General features: G+C 37.4%; 1 protein-coding gene and 1 long non-coding RNA gene across 2 annotated transcripts; both read right to left on the bottom strand.

The window, feature by feature from the left end:
- Positions 1 to 8,056: 8,056 nt before the first annotated feature.
- Positions 8,057 to 14,607, bottom strand: LOC126966954 (uncharacterized). The gene is made up of 2 exons (XR_007729856.1): positions 9,423 to 14,607; positions 8,057 to 9,216 (listed from the first exon to the last, which is right to left on the bottom strand). It is a non-coding gene; the product is annotated as an uncharacterized LOC126966954 (long non-coding RNA).
- Positions 14,608 to 14,844: 237 nt separating this feature from the next.
- LOC126966942 (60S ribosomal protein L23a) lies at positions 14,845 to 18,532 on the bottom strand. Its single transcript, XM_050811254.1, has 5 exons — positions 18,368 to 18,532; positions 17,536 to 17,990; positions 17,162 to 17,289; positions 15,156 to 15,332; positions 14,845 to 14,965 (listed from the first exon to the last, which is right to left on the bottom strand). Exons 1-5 carry the CDS (start codon positions 18,396 to 18,398, stop codon positions 14,881 to 14,883), a joined length of 876 nt encoding a protein of 291 aa, XP_050667211.1. The 5' UTR covers positions 18,399 to 18,532; the 3' UTR covers positions 14,845 to 14,880.
- Positions 18,533 to 19,664: the final 1,132 nt, after the last annotated feature.

The following is a 19,664-nucleotide window of genomic DNA, read 5'->3' as shown; positions in this document are numbered from 1 at the left end:
TTTGGTGCAGTATATTTCTCGAATGGCGACCACGTACCGGAAGTCTAAATGTTGGTACAAGATGAACCAGCGATCTGGTCAAGATCGCCGGAATAGGTTGAATAAGGGCAGCGCAGGAACGATGATCTTTGGGGGAGACCTTTGTCCAGCAGCGGCTGTCTTCCGGCTGAAATGATGATGATGATCGAAAATGTGAATATCAGTTAATATATTCAATTTAGAATATAAGTCAATTAGTAGGCGTAAATGATAATCGTTCAAGCTTCTAGTTGAAAACATGGCGCAATACCGTTTCCTCGAACTGTTAATCTTGACGTACTTAGTTAGGTATTCTTACATTGGCCAAACATTGCCGTCATTGGTATTTATACTGTGTAAATTATAACAAAAAGAGACGGAATACTGTGGCTACTGAAATCATAAAAGTAAACTTCCTTCCTTAACCTTCTCATCGAATATTAACTTTTCGTTATTTACCTACTTAATTTGTAATAAGTACATCATATTATACAAATGCAGTATATACGTCATATCACAAATAATTAACCATAATGTGACGCACATAATATTTTAGTGGCAGACAAATATAGACATCATAAATACATACATCCACTTGAAGGTGAAACCAATAATTTTATACACCTACTAAGTTACCTAATCAATATCATCCGAAATACAGTAACAGTAAATCTAACAGTGCGCTTTCGTAGGTATCGTTTAAGTTGTGACGTCACAGTTACCTAGAATGGCATTGCGATTCAGATTATATTGCTAACAATGACTGATTACGTGATAGTAGATTGGGCGGACCGGCTACTCTTCTCTTTATTATTATTATTTGAAGAGGGTGGCTATTATCTAGTCCTAAAGCCGCGTCCAAAATTGAACTACTACTACTCGTCAAGCCCTGCTGCCTTTACGAACCGCAGTATCATCTTGACGCGCGTGTTGCATACACCATCTGGTGGCAAGGTGTAGTCCCCAAAGATTGTGTTACGCTTATGCATGAGTGGGCCGCAATCGCAGAGTAGATGAATAGGCGTTTCATCAGCCTCAAGGCAAAATCTGCAAGTTTTGTCATTTTAGATGCCGACCACACTGAGGTTCTTGTTTAGGCGACAGTGCCCGGTTAGCATCCTGGTGAGTATGCATATATTTTTCCTGTTCAAAGATAGGGCGCATTATCGCATATCTACTGTTGAATGCCCTTATCAGTGCTTTAGAGTGGTTTAAACCTGAAGAGTTTTTCCAGCGTTTAAGTGCTTCTTGTTTACATTGGTTCTCAGGATGTGTCGGATGGCGCTCTTAGTCCCTTATCTTAGCTACTTTCATAAAAGAAGATACATAGTGGGTATATCTCCTTGCCCATCATATCTATTTATCTTACCTTCCACCACGCTCAAACGGTACCGTATCTCTTCGACGTGTTGAGGTAAACGATTGAGTTTACAATTTTATATGTGGTACATTACACATTATTTGGTGGCTTTAACCCTCCGATGGTTTAACGTAAACATATACGAGATACAAGGCAACACGTACATTATATAAACATAATATTATCTTTTGTAGGGCCCACTGTGTTCTGAAACGTGGAGAACAAAGGAAAATAATATGCTAAACTATTTCAAAGTATAAAGTGCGGAAAAACACGTCCCAATGGCGTTTAATATGTATGATTTAGTGACGCAATAGGGGTCACAAACTCAAGGTGAGGGGACAGTCGCACTACGTTACTCTGGCTTATACTGTCAAAATATATTACGCTCTTGTAAAACATTTTACCGAACGTATTCCATGAATGTAAGGATTTATTTAATTTTATATATTTTTAAAAATTTATTTGTCTTTAAGCGAGTTGTAAGATTGAAAAAAAAACGGCCAAGTACGAGTCGGGCTCGCGCACGAAGTATTCCGTTCCATGATCGAGCAAAAAACATCACGTTTGTTGTATGAGAGCCCACTTAAATATTTATTTTATTCTGTTTTTTAGTATTTCTTGTTATAAAAGAAATACAGCATCTGAGAATATTTCAACTGTCTAACTAACATGGTTCATGAGATACAGACTGGTGACAGACGGAATCCGAAACGGAAATAGTGTCCATTTTTACCCTTTGTTTGGCTCCCTGAAAAGATAATAATTCCATTACACAAACCGATTTGACAGCGTAAATTTCGACATTGTATTATGATTACCGCTATAAAAATCAAATAATAAAACGCGACATTGCGAATGCAAAATTATCACATTCTAAAATATTGTTTTAAAACCTCTCAAATGACGAACTCCACAATATATTGGTGCTATTATTGTGGGGCGACCCGAGCGAGGGTTATCTTTTGCGGATATTCATTAATTCAACGCGATGTGCATCTAGCATACGGTCGATGATTTGCACCTAAAATTTTTTTTTGTAAATTTGATTTTCGTTCTGTTTTGAAATTTTTAACGGATATTTAATAACCGCACGTCTGTCCGATACGTCTAGATAGGCTATGACAGCTGTGAAAACGTCGAAAAAAAATTGTGTAGTCTAACAGCAAGATACTCTATATAGACGTATTTAAATTATCTAAGATAATGCATTTTCAACGCTCCGACAAACTCAAAACAAAAGATATTCTATTTATTTCTTTTGTTTCTGTAAACTTATCAATATTCCAGCTTACCAGCCAGTTTTTTTTTTGGTTTTACGGCGTTTGCAACTTATTCTCATTTGTTACTATTCACTGAATGCCCCTCGAACTTAATTATTGTCTATTGTCATATGTTTTACTTGAGAGTTGGTTATTCGAAACTTGCGACTTAATTTGTCAGTCTGGTTCATGAATATCAACGGTCGAGCATGGGGCAGTCTCACTTGATAGCCCTCATCCATAACAACAGAAATAATGCGCATGTGATTAAGGTTTTATTATCTTTTTTTAAGCAAGAGGAGGACAAACGAGTATTCTAAAGTAATGTTTAATTTAACGTACCTAGACTTTCAAATTAAACACATACGATAAATATTAATTATAATATTGACACACTTTTACACAAATTATCTTGCAATACAATAGAAATGACGTATGACTTGGAAACAAACACCCATACTCATCATATAAATGTTTGCACCTACCGGGATACGAACCCGGGCCCTCTAGCTTAGTAGGCAGGGTCACAAACCACTCACCTATAGGGATGGTCAAAATAAAATCTGTTCGTAACGTATGTAAATTATAAACATAGGTACCCGTCGACCATCACGTGCGTCAACTGATTTATATACTGGCGTATATAATACTATTGCGGACGCGGAGTACTATCTGACAGCCCGATAACGCTAGTGGTTTGTTTTGTTATGATGTTCAAAATACTAAGCAACTATGAATGCCAAGCGTGGCTGACTATTTGCGACTTGCCAATAAAAATCGGTTATGCCACATTATATTGGCTTACCTTCTCTATCTTGCTATATCCGTTAGAGATATTCTCCTCTCTCGCACGCTGTGTTCGTCTATACGCTAGTAAGTCTACGGGTTCGTCAAAATTTTTGTAGAGCGAATATTTCCCGAGACAAATATTCCGTTTACTTATTCATGTAGTTTGAGAACGAAACTCGCGTTGCCGTCGTGACTTCGTTCGCTGCCTAAGGATAATGTGTGCGATAAAATCAAAAATAGTAACGTTACTTTGTCCTTATTTATCTGTTATTCAGAGTAACGCCTGATGGCTGATATTGTGCTTGAAAGGATATCGAACTGTCAGGTCAATCAACTTTTTTTTTTACTTTACTACAACTTTAAGCAAACAACTACAACCTACAAAGTAGGTAGGTTACTTAAAGAAATAACAAGTAAGACTAATAAAATTGTAGTCAGATACGCTATCCACATCTTACTATGTAAAAGTTTAAGGTATTCAGTGCTAGGTGCATCATTATCAACTTCATATTATAGTTGGCATTTTAGTACGACTAGAATAAAATGTACCATGATTTTTTTTTATATTGACACACGTCTATACAAATTATCTTGCCCTAGCCTGTACTACGGATACAAGACAACGATATACTTACTTCAACATACATAAATACAAACATCCGTGACTCGTAAACAAACATTCATATTCATCATATAAATGTTTGCACCTACCGGGATACGAACCCAGGATCTCTAAGCTCAGTAGGCAGGGTCACTAACCACTGGGCTATCGGGGTCGTCAAAGTAAAGTAATTGGTACAGATGTTTTATCAGTGAACGTACCTATATGCGTTCACTGGTTTTTATATATAAACTTGAAAATTACTATTACTACTTCCATAAAATCGTACTTAAGTACTAATAACTCAATAAGGGCATAGACTAAGCACTAATCAACGCCAAGAAACTACCAACACTATAGGCTTTATATTATTTATGTTAATATTAATACTAAGGCTAGGTTTTAAGTTTCTAGCTTCAAATTACTACATTACAGAGAGTGACAGAGGTAAGCTACCTCCTAAACGGTTGGACCGATTTTGATTTTTTGTGTTCCATTGAATTTGAGATTGGTTTAGATTCTCAATTCCGTCCATATAATATAATTCTCCTGCTCATGTGTATGTTAGTGAACTCCTAACGGCTGGACCGATTTTTCAAATTATAGACGTGTGTACAGGACAACGTCTGTCGGGACCACTAGTATATTATATAAAAGGTTTTATATACGTCCATTGCCAAAAATGTTAAGCGACGCGATGTCAAAGCCTCGCTCTATTTAGTACGAAGGAAAATAAACCCTTAATGGCAGCATGCAGATCGTACATCGGCTAGGTACTACACTCCTCACCATGGTCGGACTTTCGTTAGGGACATTGAAAAAGACCTGCTAACTATCGGGATTAACAGAAGATCTTTTATGGATCCACGTCTGGGAGTTGCGTTGGCGATTCAAACAAGTGAGACAGAAAATTTTACTACATCACATTTTATTAAGCAAATTAGTGAATGCCAATGTCATGCTGTTACTGGACTTTTCAAACAACTCTTCGCAAGGTCTTGCGTGTTCCAGCATGTTACCGGCAATATAATATATTTAGTCGTAGTCAACAACGTCGATCAGAAGAAACAAGTACGAAGATGATTCGGTATTTGTCTTAGCTCGGGGACCGGGCAGTTGGTGAAGAACTATCGAGCGAGGCGGTTGTGTCACATTGACGCGCATGCTGGGAACACCACGTTCTTAACGTGGTGTGGCACCGACTTCAAAGCTATCAATATGTAGCACATATAAATAATAGTATTTTATTAATATTAAAGGTTTGCATAAGAGGTGTAAATAAATTAAATTTTTAGTTATTTGATACTTTTCAGTTTTTGAAGTCGGTTTTTTTTTTATTTTTAGTGTCAGTTAATAATAATAATATATAATCAACCTGAATGAAAACTCCTAGTTAATAAGTTAATAAAATGAAAACTACTGGGCCAAAGTATGTAAAATTTTTATGGGACCAAATGGTATCTATGCCGCATCGAACTAAAAAAGAATTACGTAAATCGGATCATAAGCCCCATAGTAATCGGTGTAAATTAAAATAAATACCGATCGATTTGAGAACTTCCTCCTTTTTGATGTCGGTTAAAAAACCACAAGGTTTCGAGTTGTCGCCTAAATGGGCGGAAAATATATTGTATATCTGGTGGGTGGTTTTAACGCCATACGACATTCGATGCTAGAACCTTTACAGTTTTTTACAGAAAGTTTTACCTATCGTTCTACGATTTTGCTATTTAAATTGACAGAAGGATTTAGTGATCGTATTTATTTTCGTTTATTTATGGATGATCCAATTCAGCTTGCTTTTTAGAAAAGTTTAACATGGACAGTATACAGGCTGTCCCAAAGTTATGGGACATGAAGGGAAAGTACCTTAAATATCGAAGATAGGCTATTTTACTGAAAAAAGACTTTATGTTATTTTTAAAAGTTAATACTTATGCATTCAAAGATTTTCTAAAAATTACTTGCCTCATCTGGGAATCGAACCGACTGAAATGTAAAAAAAAACACCCCTACTTTTATAATGCCAATCGAAAGTATGGCCAAAAACTAATAACTCTTCTTAAGTAACATAGTATTTTAAAAGAAAGGAACAACGTAAAATGAATGTTTTCCTACTTGGATTGGTACGAATGGACCGATTAGATGGCCGTCCAGATCCCCGGACCTTACATTTCTTCTTTTGGGGATACGTGAAAGATATCCTATACAAAAAACGATACGAGAACGTGGGCGAGTTACAAACAGAATTGTGCCATATCATATTGAGTATTCACCATAAAATGATAAGAAAATCAACAGGCAGCGGACTCATTAAAAGATTGGCGATTTGCGTAAGACAAGAGGATCACATTTTGAGCATTTAATTAATTAATTTACAAAAAAATACCCACTTAATTGACTACTTTCTTTTAAATTAAAGAAGAGTTATTAGTTTTTGGCTATTCTTTCGATTGGCATCATAAGAGTAGGGGTTTTTTTTTACATTTAAGTCGGTTCGATTCCCAGACGAGGCAACTAATTTTTAAAAAATCTTTGAATGCAGAATTACTAACTTTTAAAAATAACATAGTCTTCTTTCAGTAAAATAGCCTATCTTCGATATTTAAGGTACTTTCCCTTCATGTCCCATAACTTTGGGACACCCTGTATATATATATATAGCTGACCCGGCAAACGTTGTTTTGCTACACAAGTATACCGCGCCTGCTCACCTCAGTTGCTTGACAGAATTATTTAATCGTGCATGGTACAAGGGCTTCACTGACACTTCCATCATTCCTTCCCGAGAGTTTACGCAAGTGGACCACAAGTTTAATCACTGGGCGCAGCATACAGGTCATAGTCGACGGTTATTGCTGGAACCCGAAGTCCGTGAACGCTAGAGTTCCCAAGGCTGTGTCGCTTATATCTCCTACTGCTTCTGCTCCATATCTATTATATGTTGGACGCCTTCAACAAGCATTGCTATGCAGAAGACAGTACCTACAAGTGATGCCGGATACACGGTCCATGCAGGTCTCTCGAGATGTCGTCGACCAGTGCCGGAAGAGAATAGTCTTCTATAGTCCTCTATTGAGGTCGCGGAATGGGGTAAAATGAACCTTGTCCAATTTAGCCCCCAGAAGACTGGTTTGCGCGTTTACCAGTAGCAAACCCCATTCGTCGTATCACCGCTCATCAATAACACTTCCCTTAAAGCTTCGCCTAGTATCGGAATCGCGTGCGCTTTTTGATTGCCAATTCCGCGGTCATTTGGAAGGCAAAGCCAAATTGGCTTTCGAAGAAGCTGGATGTCATAGAGCACGACAATACTTCAAGCCGGCTGACATTATAGAGCTATACAAAGCGCAGGTCCAGCCACTTATTACGAGAGTATTGCTGTCAAATCTGGTCTGGCTCGCCCCAGTATCAACTTTCGAGATGGTTCGCCATTTGACAGTGTGCAACGCAGAGCTGCTCGCTTAGTCGAGGATCCAGTTCTGTGTAAACTGCTAGATATCGTTATATGGTGTGTTTTCTAACACATATAGCAAAGAGAGAGTTCGGAGGAATATAAGGTAGGTGACGACAAAGCCAAATTATTCGAATCTAAACGTGATGTAATTATTTCAATTAGGAACCTACTTCTGTTAGTTTTGACATTATTCAGTAGGTTGATTGACTACCGTTGGATTTCGATTTGTTTGTAGGTTTTAATGCTCTTGCGGTGTCCCATGACAAACTCCTCCTTTGCACAGGAAGCCGGCTAGATTATGGGTACCAAAACGGCGCTTATTTCTGCCGTGAGGCAGTAATGTGTAAACATTACGGTGTTTCGGTCTGAAGGGCGCCGTAGCTTAATGTGTAATTACTGGACAAATGAGACTTAACATCATATCTCTCAAGGTGACGAGCGCAATTGTAGTACCGCTCAGAATTGTAATGGGTAGGGCGTATCAATTACCATGAGCTGAACGTTCTGCTCGTCTCGTCCCTTATTTTCATTAAAAAGAAACTAATTGTTGGAAAATCAAACAATGCAGAAACAAATAAAATTTTATTTTTTCATTAAAATGGTTGCTACTTACTTGAGTACTACACTACTGTGATCGTCATTACATGAGGTTCCAACACTTCTGTTACATACCTCTGAGCATTTATTCCACCTCTTTCGAAGATAACCAAGTCGGTGCGTGCTTCGTAAGTAATGCCGCCCCATATCATGATAGAGCCACCTTGGTAACCTACTGTTTCCACAACAGTACATGGTGCCAACCTTTCATTCTTGCGTCTGTATACACGCTGGCGACCGTCAGGACCGTGCAAGCATATTCTTGTCTCGTCAGTAAACATAACTTTCTTCCATTGTTCCATATTCCATTCGGCGTGCTCTCGGGAAAAACGAAGTCTTTCTCTCCGGTGGCCTACGAGCAATTGTGGCACTCGAGATGGTCGAAAAGCTCCAAGGGCATTCTCTCCTAGTCTTCTTCTCACTGTTCTTTCACTCACTTGAACATTGCGAACCTCACGAAGTTGGTTTCGTGCCTCAACAGCTGTAGTGAACCGATTTCTTAGAACATTGGTCACAAGAAATCGGTCGTCACGAGCGGAGGTGCATCTTTTTCGGCCCTGTCCTGGTCTTCGCTCATAAGAGCCAGTTTCCCGAAACCGTTTCACTGCATCCCTTAAGGTGGTACGTGCGACACCAAGCTTCCGCGCCACGTAACGCTGACTAAACCCTTCGTCGATAAGAGAGACGGCTCTCGCCACTGAATTAGCATGTTTGTGATGTCCAAACACTAGCTTACTAAGTTACGAAACCAAAACAAACTCAAATTGTTTACTTTTAATGCCACTGAAGCAATGTAAGCAGTATGGCAACGATAACGAGACGAAGTTCGATATTTATCCTATTCACAACTTATGCGTAAAAAAAACAAAGTTAAGTGGGTAGTTTGTAATTTTTTCGTCACTACATTTCTTTAACACTTGACTTATTTATGCCCAATAACTTACAACTGCGATAACATCAAAATTTGCCACTTTAAAAGGGTGGGCGGTTAATTGTGCCGCTGAGTGTATTTTAGAAGTCACAGTATTCTTCAGTATAGGTTTCATCAATGTTAAGTTTCAGTTTATTAACTTCTTAGTTACTACATGAGCTCCTGATGATCGAATGTACACCTCCGTAATACAGTCAAGACCTGAAAAAAAAATTTTTGTTAACTAAATAGCTTTCAATTTTTTCTCAAAAAAGTAGTATTTCAAGTACTTATTTCAGAATTGTGTAACTATTATTTCATTGTTAATCAAAGAGATTCCCACTAAATATATCATCATAAAGAATTAAAATGGATTGATTAAATATTTCAATACACAAAAAGGTATAAATAAATATGTCACCACTGACCTTTACATTCTTTCCATAATATCTTATTATAACATCTATCATCAACAGCATAGAGTATGATTTCCTTAAATTTTTCATATGCCAGTTTCAGAGAACAGAAATAGCCATTTCTGATCTTTCATGTTAACTGTTACCTATCCTGTAAAAACAAACAATGATGAGTTTATGCAAGTTGTACCACTGGACATGATTAATAAATGCTGAGATAGAGCCAATAGCGTACGCTCAGGTGTGTGGCACTGGGCTACTGGCGCGCATCATCCAGTCCGATCATACACGTCCTCGCTGCCTCTAGTTCTGCCGACGTACAGGCTAGGGTGGATCCATGTGAACTTTCAGGTGGTTCGTCTACCCCGGGCAATGTTACAGTCCTTATGAGTGTCACACATCCTCACCTATCTCATGACTGTATTAGCGAAGTATGAAGGGCACAGGCGAATTGTTGGCGCCTTAAAACCGACTTTCTAGATAAGGGAGACAACCCCGACAGAAAAACCGAAGTGTAGCCTTAACCGGCTCCCCAGACCGTAAACCTGCGGTCATGTTGCGCAGGAACGGAACTGAACTTCGCCACTCGGACCGCGAGGAAGGTAACCTCTCTAACTAATCCCCCAATCCTACAGTGAGGCACGCGCTAATAGGATGAATGACTGATGGGTTAACTCAGTCTTTAGCGACCAACCTCGACACACTGGGCGACGTGTCGTTGAACCAATGCCTTCTCTCAGGAATAGGCGTCACCCTGAGAGTGACTACTAAATTCGACCTTACTCGTGGGAATAAAAACTAATATGAACGAAAACAAAACTACCTCACCCAAAACCAATCAAAAAACCCTCACTCAACAAGTATTCCATTCCGGACTATTTAATAGAACACGCTCAGCTTCTCTTAGCGATATGTCTAAATCTGTCAACCAATCAGAACTACAATCACACTGGATATGACTGATAACCCATGCACCCAGCAAGCACCTCCACCCTGGCAGCGGGTGCCAGGTACTAACAAGCGGAAAAGAACAAGCGATTCACCACCAAACAGCACTCCCGTGCCAGTATCAAATAGGTTTTCTCCTCTAGCCTTAAATGAGAAGAATTCCACACCGAACCTAAAAACGAATAAGCCTCCGCCTATCGTTCTATATGGAATAGAAGACGTAAATGAATTGTCTAAATTTATAGAATCAGTATGTGATGCCAAACTATTTAAAATAAGGATAGCAAACAAAAATTTTCTGCGAGTTCTTGTAGATTGCCCGGAAACCTACAAGGATGTGATATCGGCAATAAGGGCCTAAGGTTTGATAGGTCACACGTTTACGCCAAAAGAAAAGAAGGCATATCGCATAGTAACAAAGAAACTTCATTATACCACACCTCAGTGAAATAATCGATGCGATAGAAGCTACTGGTAATAAAGTCCGTGGAGAAATAATTAACGCCCGATATGGTCCAGACAAAACTCCATCTTTTACATTTTTCGTCAATTTGGAACCAAATAATAACAACAAAGCAGTGAAAAATATAGAGTATATCCACCACCAGCGAGTAATAATAGAAGACCCTTGAAAAGCGAAAACAATTGTTCAATGCCAGCGCTGCCAGCAATATGGTCACTCCAAAAATAACTGCATGCGGCCCTATAGATGCGTTAAATGCGGGGAAGGACACAAGACCGCTGATTGTCCAAAGAAAGATCGCAAATCTCCAGCAAAGTGTGCTTTGTGCACATGCGACCATCCTGCAAACTATAAAGGCTGTCAGGTTTATTTGGAAATCGCATCCAGAAAGGCAAACCAAAACAGAAAACACCCTACTCGACCTATGAATGACATGAAATTAACTAAACCAACTGAACCACATGATCACCCCAACAAACCCTCGCTAGCACCTAATCCCACCCAACTCCGTGACAAGCGAAGCTACTCTGATATTACAGCAAATAGAGGCAGCCCTAACACTGACTGTGAGACTGAACCCAACCCTCAACAAAGTCGGATTGAACAAATCTTAATAAAACAATCCGAAAAGATAGAACAACTCATTCAACAGATAGGTACTCTCTTAAACCTATTGACGTCCGTTGTCTCTAAACTACATTCGTAATCCCCTTACGTATAGCAACTTGTAACATCAATGGGCTGTCATCGAACATACTTGAACTTGAAGAAGTAATTAAAAATAATAATCTTGACATAGTTCTTATCTCAGAGTCACATTCCTCAAAAAATAGTCTCTACCGATGAAGGATTTCAACATCTACTTTACGCCTCATCCTGACATAGGCAAAGCTCATGCGGGCACCGCAATAGGGATAAGATCAAACCTTAAGCATACCGTGCTGGAGATGACTCCAGTAGTAGCCTTAATATATTGGGTAGAGTTCATACTCTACCCAATATATTCAGGCTACTACCATACGACTTGATGACCGAGCAGGTCCGATTACATTGTCCGCCGTTTACTGCTCACCTAAGCATAAAATAACCTGTCAAATGTTTGAAGACTACTTTTCTCACCTTGGAACCAAATTCATATCAGGAGGGGACTGGAACGCTAAGCATACATATTGGGGTTCTCGCATGACTCTTCCTAGAGGCCGAACGCTTAAAAGCTGCTTGGATAGTCTCCACCTCACTCCAATATCCTCGGGAGAACCGACGAGCTGGCCAACAGGTATTAACAAGACCCCAGATTTGTTGGACTTCTTTGTCACCAACCAAGGGGATCAGCCATCTTTACTCCACTGTAGAATCGAGCCTTGACGGTTCATCTGATCACGCCGGTAATCCTCACCTTAAGTACTTCAGTCATTCATGCCGAGCCATCTGACTCCTTATCTAATGGAAAAACTGACTGGCATGGCTTTCGTAATTTCTTGGACGAATATATCCAGTTAAATGTTCGTATGAAAACTCCGGAGGATATTGACAATGCTTGCTTGTACCTCTCACAAACCTGATCCAAGTATCGGCGTGGAAAAACTCACCAGTCTCCACTTGCCTTCCAAAGGTGTCACTACAATCAGCAGATATTAAAGAAAGCCTTAGAGAGAAACGAAGACTACGAAGAATCTGGCATCACTCTCGCCATCCTGCAGATAAAACCGCCTTCAACCGAGCAGCAAAACAGCTAAAGAAGCTATTGCAAGAACAGGCAAATTCTTCATTCCGAAATACTCTCGAAAGAGTGTCACCTCAGGGAAAGGGCGAAACGTCGCTTTGGAAAGCTGCTAAATCCTTTGCAAAGCCGCAAGAACATCACGCTCCCCTCAAACAATCAAACTCATGGGCTCGAACGCACGCTGAGAAAGCAGAAGTATTTGCCAATTATCTTGAAAATGCATTCAAGGTGAATGATGGTGGCGATGAATCTGAGATTGATAAAGTACTTGGACAAGATCTCCAGCTATGCCTGCCTCTCCGACCCACATCTCCAAAGGAAATCGCGTCAGAGATTAGACGACTGAATTCCAACAAGGCACCTGGATTTGATTTAATTACTCCCACAATTCTTAAAAATCTTCCCAGAAAATGCATAACATTTCTTGCCTCACTCTTTAATGCTACCTTGAGAACTTCATATTTTTCCATAATCTGGAAATTATTATGATTCACAAAGCTGGAAAACCTCCTCATGAAGCTTCATCATTCCGACCAATAAGTTTAACTCCAGTGATATCAAAATTATGGGAAAAAATATTTTTAGTCCGCTTGAATGAACTCATGGTAAACTGCAACATCATTCCAAAGCACCAGTTCGGGTTTCGGAAACAGCACTCGACAATTGAGCAAATGCATCGGGTTTATCACGAGATCAGACGCTGCTTTGAAATGAAACTTTTCTGCTCTGCGGCATTTTTAGACGTTCACCAAGCATTTGACAGAGTCTGGCACAAAGGGCTATTGTACAAAGTTAAAGACAAACTTCCACACTCTCTCTACCTCATCATCAAGCCCTACCTCGAAGACAGGCTTTTCCAAGTGAAACAGGGAGATGTCAGATCTACGCTACGAAAAATTGAAGCCGGCGTTCCACAGGGTTCAGTACTTGGTCCCGTAATGTATAACATATTTACTTCAGACTTACCGGTATCTGAAGACGTCACCGTAGTAACATATGCCGATGATGTAGCCTACATTGCAAGCGATGAAGACCCAGCACAGGCTAGTAATAAGCTCCAACAGCTTTTAGACAAGACCCAAGCATGGATGAATAAATGGCGCATTCGGGCAAGTGCTCAAAAATCGAACCACATCACCTTCTCGTTAAGAAGGGAAAATTGCCATCCTGTCAAACTTGGCTCTAATGTTCTACCAGATTCTGAGAAAGTGAAATACCTAGGCTTTAGCTTAGACAGAAGATTCACCTGGATTTCTCACGTAAAGAAGAAACGGCATGAAATTAATCACAGGTTCCGAAACCTTCACTGGCTCATGGGTAGAAACTCTGTCCTGTCTACTGACAATAAGCTTCTAATCTACAATGCTGTATTGAAGCCCAACTGGACCTACGGAATTCCACCGTGGGGCTCTGCCAACAAAAGCAACATCATACTCATCCAACGTGTGCAAAACAACATCCTGCGTACCATCACAAGTGCCCCATGGTTTTCCAGAAATGACGAGATCCATCAATATCTTGGCGTTCCCAGTGTTCAGTCGGAAATTGATAAATTCAAAAGGAAATACGCTGATCGCCTCTCGGTTCACCCATATACCCTGGCTAATGATCTCCTAATCCGTCCCAGAGCAATGAAAAGGCTGAAAAGGAAGGATGTGTTATAGGAAGGCAGATGAGACACTGGTCTCTTAGTCTAAACGTCATACTCACCCAACTCATCCGCTTATAGTCTTGTGACTGATCGCAGATCCGACTTAGATAATAAAAAAAAAAAAAACATATTTTTTTCTCCCGCGAATCTAGTACACTTTAATTGCAATGGTAACCTAAATAATACTTGGTTAGCCTCTAACAGCAACCCGACTATTATTCTGGAATAAAAGTACACTGCAATAAAATAATATGTGTATATGTTATCAAAACCATTCCAAAAGTAGAGATAGTTAATAAAATATACCAACAATTCTCTTTACATATTTGAATTGATAATATAATAATAAATAGTAAAATTCAACTCACCAACAAAAATCCTTAAGAATAAGATGTAATATAAGATACCTATTAATGAGCACTGTTTTGAAATGCATCTTTACCATAAACTCATCCACTATGATGATTTTAGGATAATGTTAACTAAATTTAAAAAAAAACTATATGAAAAGACTATATAAGACTACATTGTTATGATTATGTAGATAATAAATGAATAAATATTTACTAAAATTATTTGTATTGAGGCAAATTTATAACTTATTTAATTTCATAAAGCAAACACTATTAGGAGGCTAGGAAAACACCACTTAGTATTTTACTTGTATTCTTAAAAATATACATGTTTATATAATTCCAATCTTGTTGGCAACATCTAATGCGTCATAGTCTCGTGCTAGCCGGACGTACGCCTTCTTTTTACCATCAGGCCTGAAAAAAATATAGATTCTCTAATGAATTTTACAAAACGAATATTTTTGCATATGATTTAGTATTATAGTTTATCAGAATTGTGTTGCTATTATTTCATCGTTTATCAAAGAGATTCCCACTAAATATCTCATCACGTACATTTTTAATAATATTAAGTTTGAATTATTTAAAATTTAAACTAACAAACCTTATCAAAGTGTTCACTTTTGCAACATTGATATCATATAGCTTCTTGACCGCAGCCTTTATGTGGTGTTTGTTGGAACTAGTGTGAACAATGAATACCAAGGTATTATTGTCCTCAATCTTCTTCATAGCAGCTTCAGAGGTCAAGGGAAACTTGATGATGTTGAATGCATCCATGCTGTAATAAAAATTGTAATTTGTATTAAAAATAACCCTTTATCACATTTATTTAAAACACAATAAGAACTCATTAATCTGGAGTTCAGATTAATATAATAATTAAATTCCTATTACACCTATACAAACCTATCTACACAAGTTACAATTTCCTATACAAATTGAAGTCAAAGTTCAGATTCTGGACTATAAATGAAATAAAAAAAAACAAATATAACAATGGATAAATATCTGTTTAAATTAAAGTAAGTAAATAATAAAATATAAATAAATGACTTAAATTTGTATCAATCACTATTATAGTTAATATTTTGTTAAAAGATCAAATAAAGGTAACTTATCCTCTAAATCTAGAATTAAACAAAATTGTTTTATTGGGCTCAGACCTAAGAAGAATGAATGCAAGAAACTCAGCATGCTATTTTTAAAAAAAGGGTTGATTAAGGTCTTATTAGTAAATGAAATCTTTTTTTGTTTCTTTGTTTTGAGAGGATATGGATATGGAATGCCATACATTTTGGATTTATCTCTAGAAACTGAATGTTTGTTAAAATGACAATCTCGATTGTGTTTAGCTGGTATGGATTTTTTTTTCTAAATATTATTAATTTCTAATCATTTCAATGAATGGTTTATATGCATAACTTTAACACCTAATACTTAGTGATCTTTTTTGTAGTCTGTGTGATCACGATCACAGATGACAACAATGTTCAATCCATTAGCTGATGAAGGTTTTGGAGATACAAATAGTGTTTTTAAGCCCTAGGAAACTGAAGTGGTACATGACCACCTGTTTCCAAATAAGAAGAAGAACAAGAAAAGTCATCTATCTGATAATTTTCCACACATTGATGGTTAATATCTATTCCATAAGCTAAATGACTGCCACATCAACATCACGAGTAAGCAACAGTAGAAAAATTGTAAGCCAACAAGAGATTTAGTACCTGAAGAAAAACTGAAATAGATCAATATTAGATGTTCCTGCCATGTCTTGTTATAAAGTTGTACCGACTCTCATATCAGTGAGAGCAAAATAAAATGGATCTTTGCTGTCTTTGGTTATTTGTTGTATTTGACTCAATAATAATAATATTGACACACTTTCACACAAATTATCTTGCCCTAAACTAGGCATAGTCTGTACTATGGGTAGAAGACACCAATATATTTAATACAAAATACTTACTTAAACATACATAAATACTTATAATCATGTATCCATGACTCATAAACAAACACTAGTTACACACACAAACATTTATATGATATTCATCTAAATTCTTATTATATAAATGTTTGCACCTACCGGGATTCGAACCCGGGACTTCTAGCTCAGTGGGCAGCGTCACTAACCACTGGGGCATAGGGGTCAATAAATATCAACAATGCCAAAACAAGATTTAATGGCAAAATAATACATGTAATGAGACAACATGGTGAAGATCAAGATCTAATTCCCAAGCAATTTGGTACTTCTAGTCTTCTGATACAAATAATTGCATCAATAAGGAAAAGGAAAGCAATGTTCATGACTTGAATGTTCAGAACTTGTACTGTGTTAGTTGCAAAGCTCTCATTTGTACCAAACATAAAATTGACATTTGCATATATTACACAGAATGCTCAAGTAATCTGACAATCACTGTTGTTTTGGTGGTTGTTCATAATAAATAATTCAAAAAATAAAAAAAGAACTTTCTAGACAACAATACCTGATTCAATAATTGTTAATTACAATGCCTTATTAAAACTTCAAGAAACATAATAAGCAATGAATAAAATAAATAGACTAGAGAGGACTAGTACTCTATTTTACAAACTTACCGATTCCTCCTTGGAAGGGACCTCCTCGGATATTTGGGTTGCCTTGGAGGCTCAAATGTTTTTGGCCTGCGGAAATGAACCGAGTTGCGGATTTTCCTAACTCTTTTTCCATGTTCACCTTTAACCACCTGTAATTAAAAGAAAAAAGTATGGAGAAATACTCAGAAACTATTCATCTGACAAAGGGCATGGCACATCAAATTATAATGTATATTAGTTCAGCATATTACTTTAACCACACAGAAATCTAAAGTAACTAATAATTGGGCAAGATGTTTCATTTGTTAACTGATAAAAAACCATAAAGCAGTTTGGGCCTCACTCCTAAATAAATATTATAATATTACATGCAAAATATAGAAATAGTTACTAACTTTCCGTTGAGCCTTAAGAGCCTTGACTACAGGTTTAACAACTTTCTTCTGTCCCTTAATACCAGTCTTCTTGGGCTTGGGTGCAATCTTTAGTTTTGCTGCTGCAGGTTTTGGTTTACCAGCCTTAGAAGCAGATGCTGCTTTTTTAGCTGATGGCTTAGCACTAGACTTTGCCTTAAGTGCAGCGGCTTTAGCTGAACCAGGTTTTGCTGAGGGCACTGATGCTGACTTCTTCTCAGCAGGCTTGGGGGCTGGTGCAGCAGCAGGCTTAGCCGCAGCTGCAGCAGGTTTGGCTGCAGCAGGAGCAGATTTAGGCGCAGCTGCTTTAGGCGCTGGTGCTGGAGTTTTAGATGATGCGGCTTTTGGAGCACTGGCTGTTGAAGCAACTTTAGGTGCTGCCGCTGGTGTTTTAGCTGTAGCTGGCTTCTTTTCAGCAGGCTTAGCCCCGGAGGACCCTAGTAAACCAAATAAAAATGATCAATCATATTGACTATGTATAATGATGGTATAACATAACCTATCATAAATTCACTGTCAAAAGATAAAAGCAACACAACAATCAATGCTATCCAATAATTAATAAACTTCGTAGCAACTATTTGCCTGTCTGTTAATAATTCATTTCACATTTTTATCACGCTTGCAAACATGGAATAATAATGGCCATCAACTGGTGAACCGCGTGGCGTTACAAGATGTCAAAATTTAAATTAAATAAACAATGTCGAAAAGCTAAAGACATTCCAAATAACCCCATTACGGATGTAAATCAAGAAAAAACAATTCCTTACAGATTTTAACACCGTTTATTTCAATAAACATATAAATTTACCTGATTTCTCGGGCTGCTTCTTAGGAGGCATCGTGACAAAATGACAGATACAACTGAACAATGTTGCCACTTGCCACTATTCAAATCGTGACGTTTACTACAGATTCAAATCATTGCAATAATGCCGGCTTACACAGTCTGAAGCACGGAACTGAAAAAACTAGTGTAAGTGGCGTGTGGGCGTTACCCTGTCGCCACTATTATGTACAAATGTACTTACTCGAGGCTCAAATGAGACAAGTCATTTGATGTCAAGTGAAGCATAATTATGTTTTTATAAAATACAAGTATGCCTTATTATGCCATTTTGGACTGTAGAAATCATAGCCGCAATAAAAATATGTCCAACGAAGGAATTTCCTATGATCGGTAATCATAATTTTCCGATTTAAATGCAATTAAAATTTTTATGTGTTGTGCAAAGTATACAATTAAAAATGAGCCATAATATTACGACACATGGTTCATTTACTTTTACGTTTAATCGAATTAACTTATGTTAGAATAATTAATGTAAAGAATAACCCCCTTATTCATAATAGTCTACTAACTTAAAGCATTGCTAATTCTCACTCTGTCTTCTTCTATTGACCTAAGTCACAATGAGAAAAAACACTCCTTAGCGGCTGTTTTAAGTTAGCGGACCATTATGAATAAGGGGGTAAAAATATCTTGCTATTTATTTATTTATTTAGGCACACAAACAAACTACAATAAATTTTCAATTAAATAATATAGTATACAATATATATATATATATGTATATGTATTTACATATCTGTATTGTAGTTCACTAATAGCGTGCACAGCATGCTTTTTACAAAGGTAACAAAATTTTAGTATCTGAATATAGCATAAACATAAAAACGAAAAATATAAAACTATACATAAACCATTTAAAATTATTACAATATTATGTCTTATAAATATAATTTCAAATATATTATTTTTGACAATATTCTTGAATTCTACCAAACTTTGACTAAATATGTCTAGGTTTTTATTTTTATGAGATAATTCATTATAATATCTACACATACGCACAAGGGGATTATAATACGAGGTATTATTTTTGTACACACACAGAGAAAAAGTCCTTTGTGATCTGGAATTGTGAAAAGTGTTAAAATTAAGCGATTCAACGAGATAGGGCGAGTCAATATTGGAATTTATTATTTTGTAAATAGTCAATAAGTCATGATACTTTCATCTGTCCTCCAAAGATAAAGTTTTGTTTTCAGCTAGCCTCTCCCGATAGTTATGAAGAAGCCTTCCTGTGCCTTCTCTGTATGATAAT

This window comes from Leptidea sinapis, chromosome 11 (assembly GCF_905404315.1).
Source record: "Leptidea sinapis chromosome 11, ilLepSina1.1, whole genome shotgun sequence".
Taxonomy (NCBI): domain Eukaryota; kingdom Metazoa; phylum Arthropoda; class Insecta; order Lepidoptera; family Pieridae; genus Leptidea; species Leptidea sinapis.
Note: the sequence above shows the minus strand (reverse complement) of the source record. Positions and strands in the feature narration are given on the sequence as shown.

What these genes read in the sequence shown, in the direction of transcription:
- LOC126966942 (XM_050811254.1), bottom strand. Translation starts at nt 18,398, where the DNA reads ATGCCTCCTAAGAAGCAGCCCGAGAAATCAG. An exon ending in CTCTTAAGGCTCAACGGAAA is followed by an intron (nt 17,290 to 17,535) that starts GTTAGTAACTAT and finishes TTTTAATTACAG; the next exon opens with GTGGTTAAAGGTGAACATGG. An exon ending in AAAGTGAACACTTTGATAAG is followed by an intron (nt 14,966 to 15,155) that starts GTTTGTTAGTTT and finishes TATTTTTTTCAG; the next exon opens with GCCTGATGGTAAAAAGAAGG.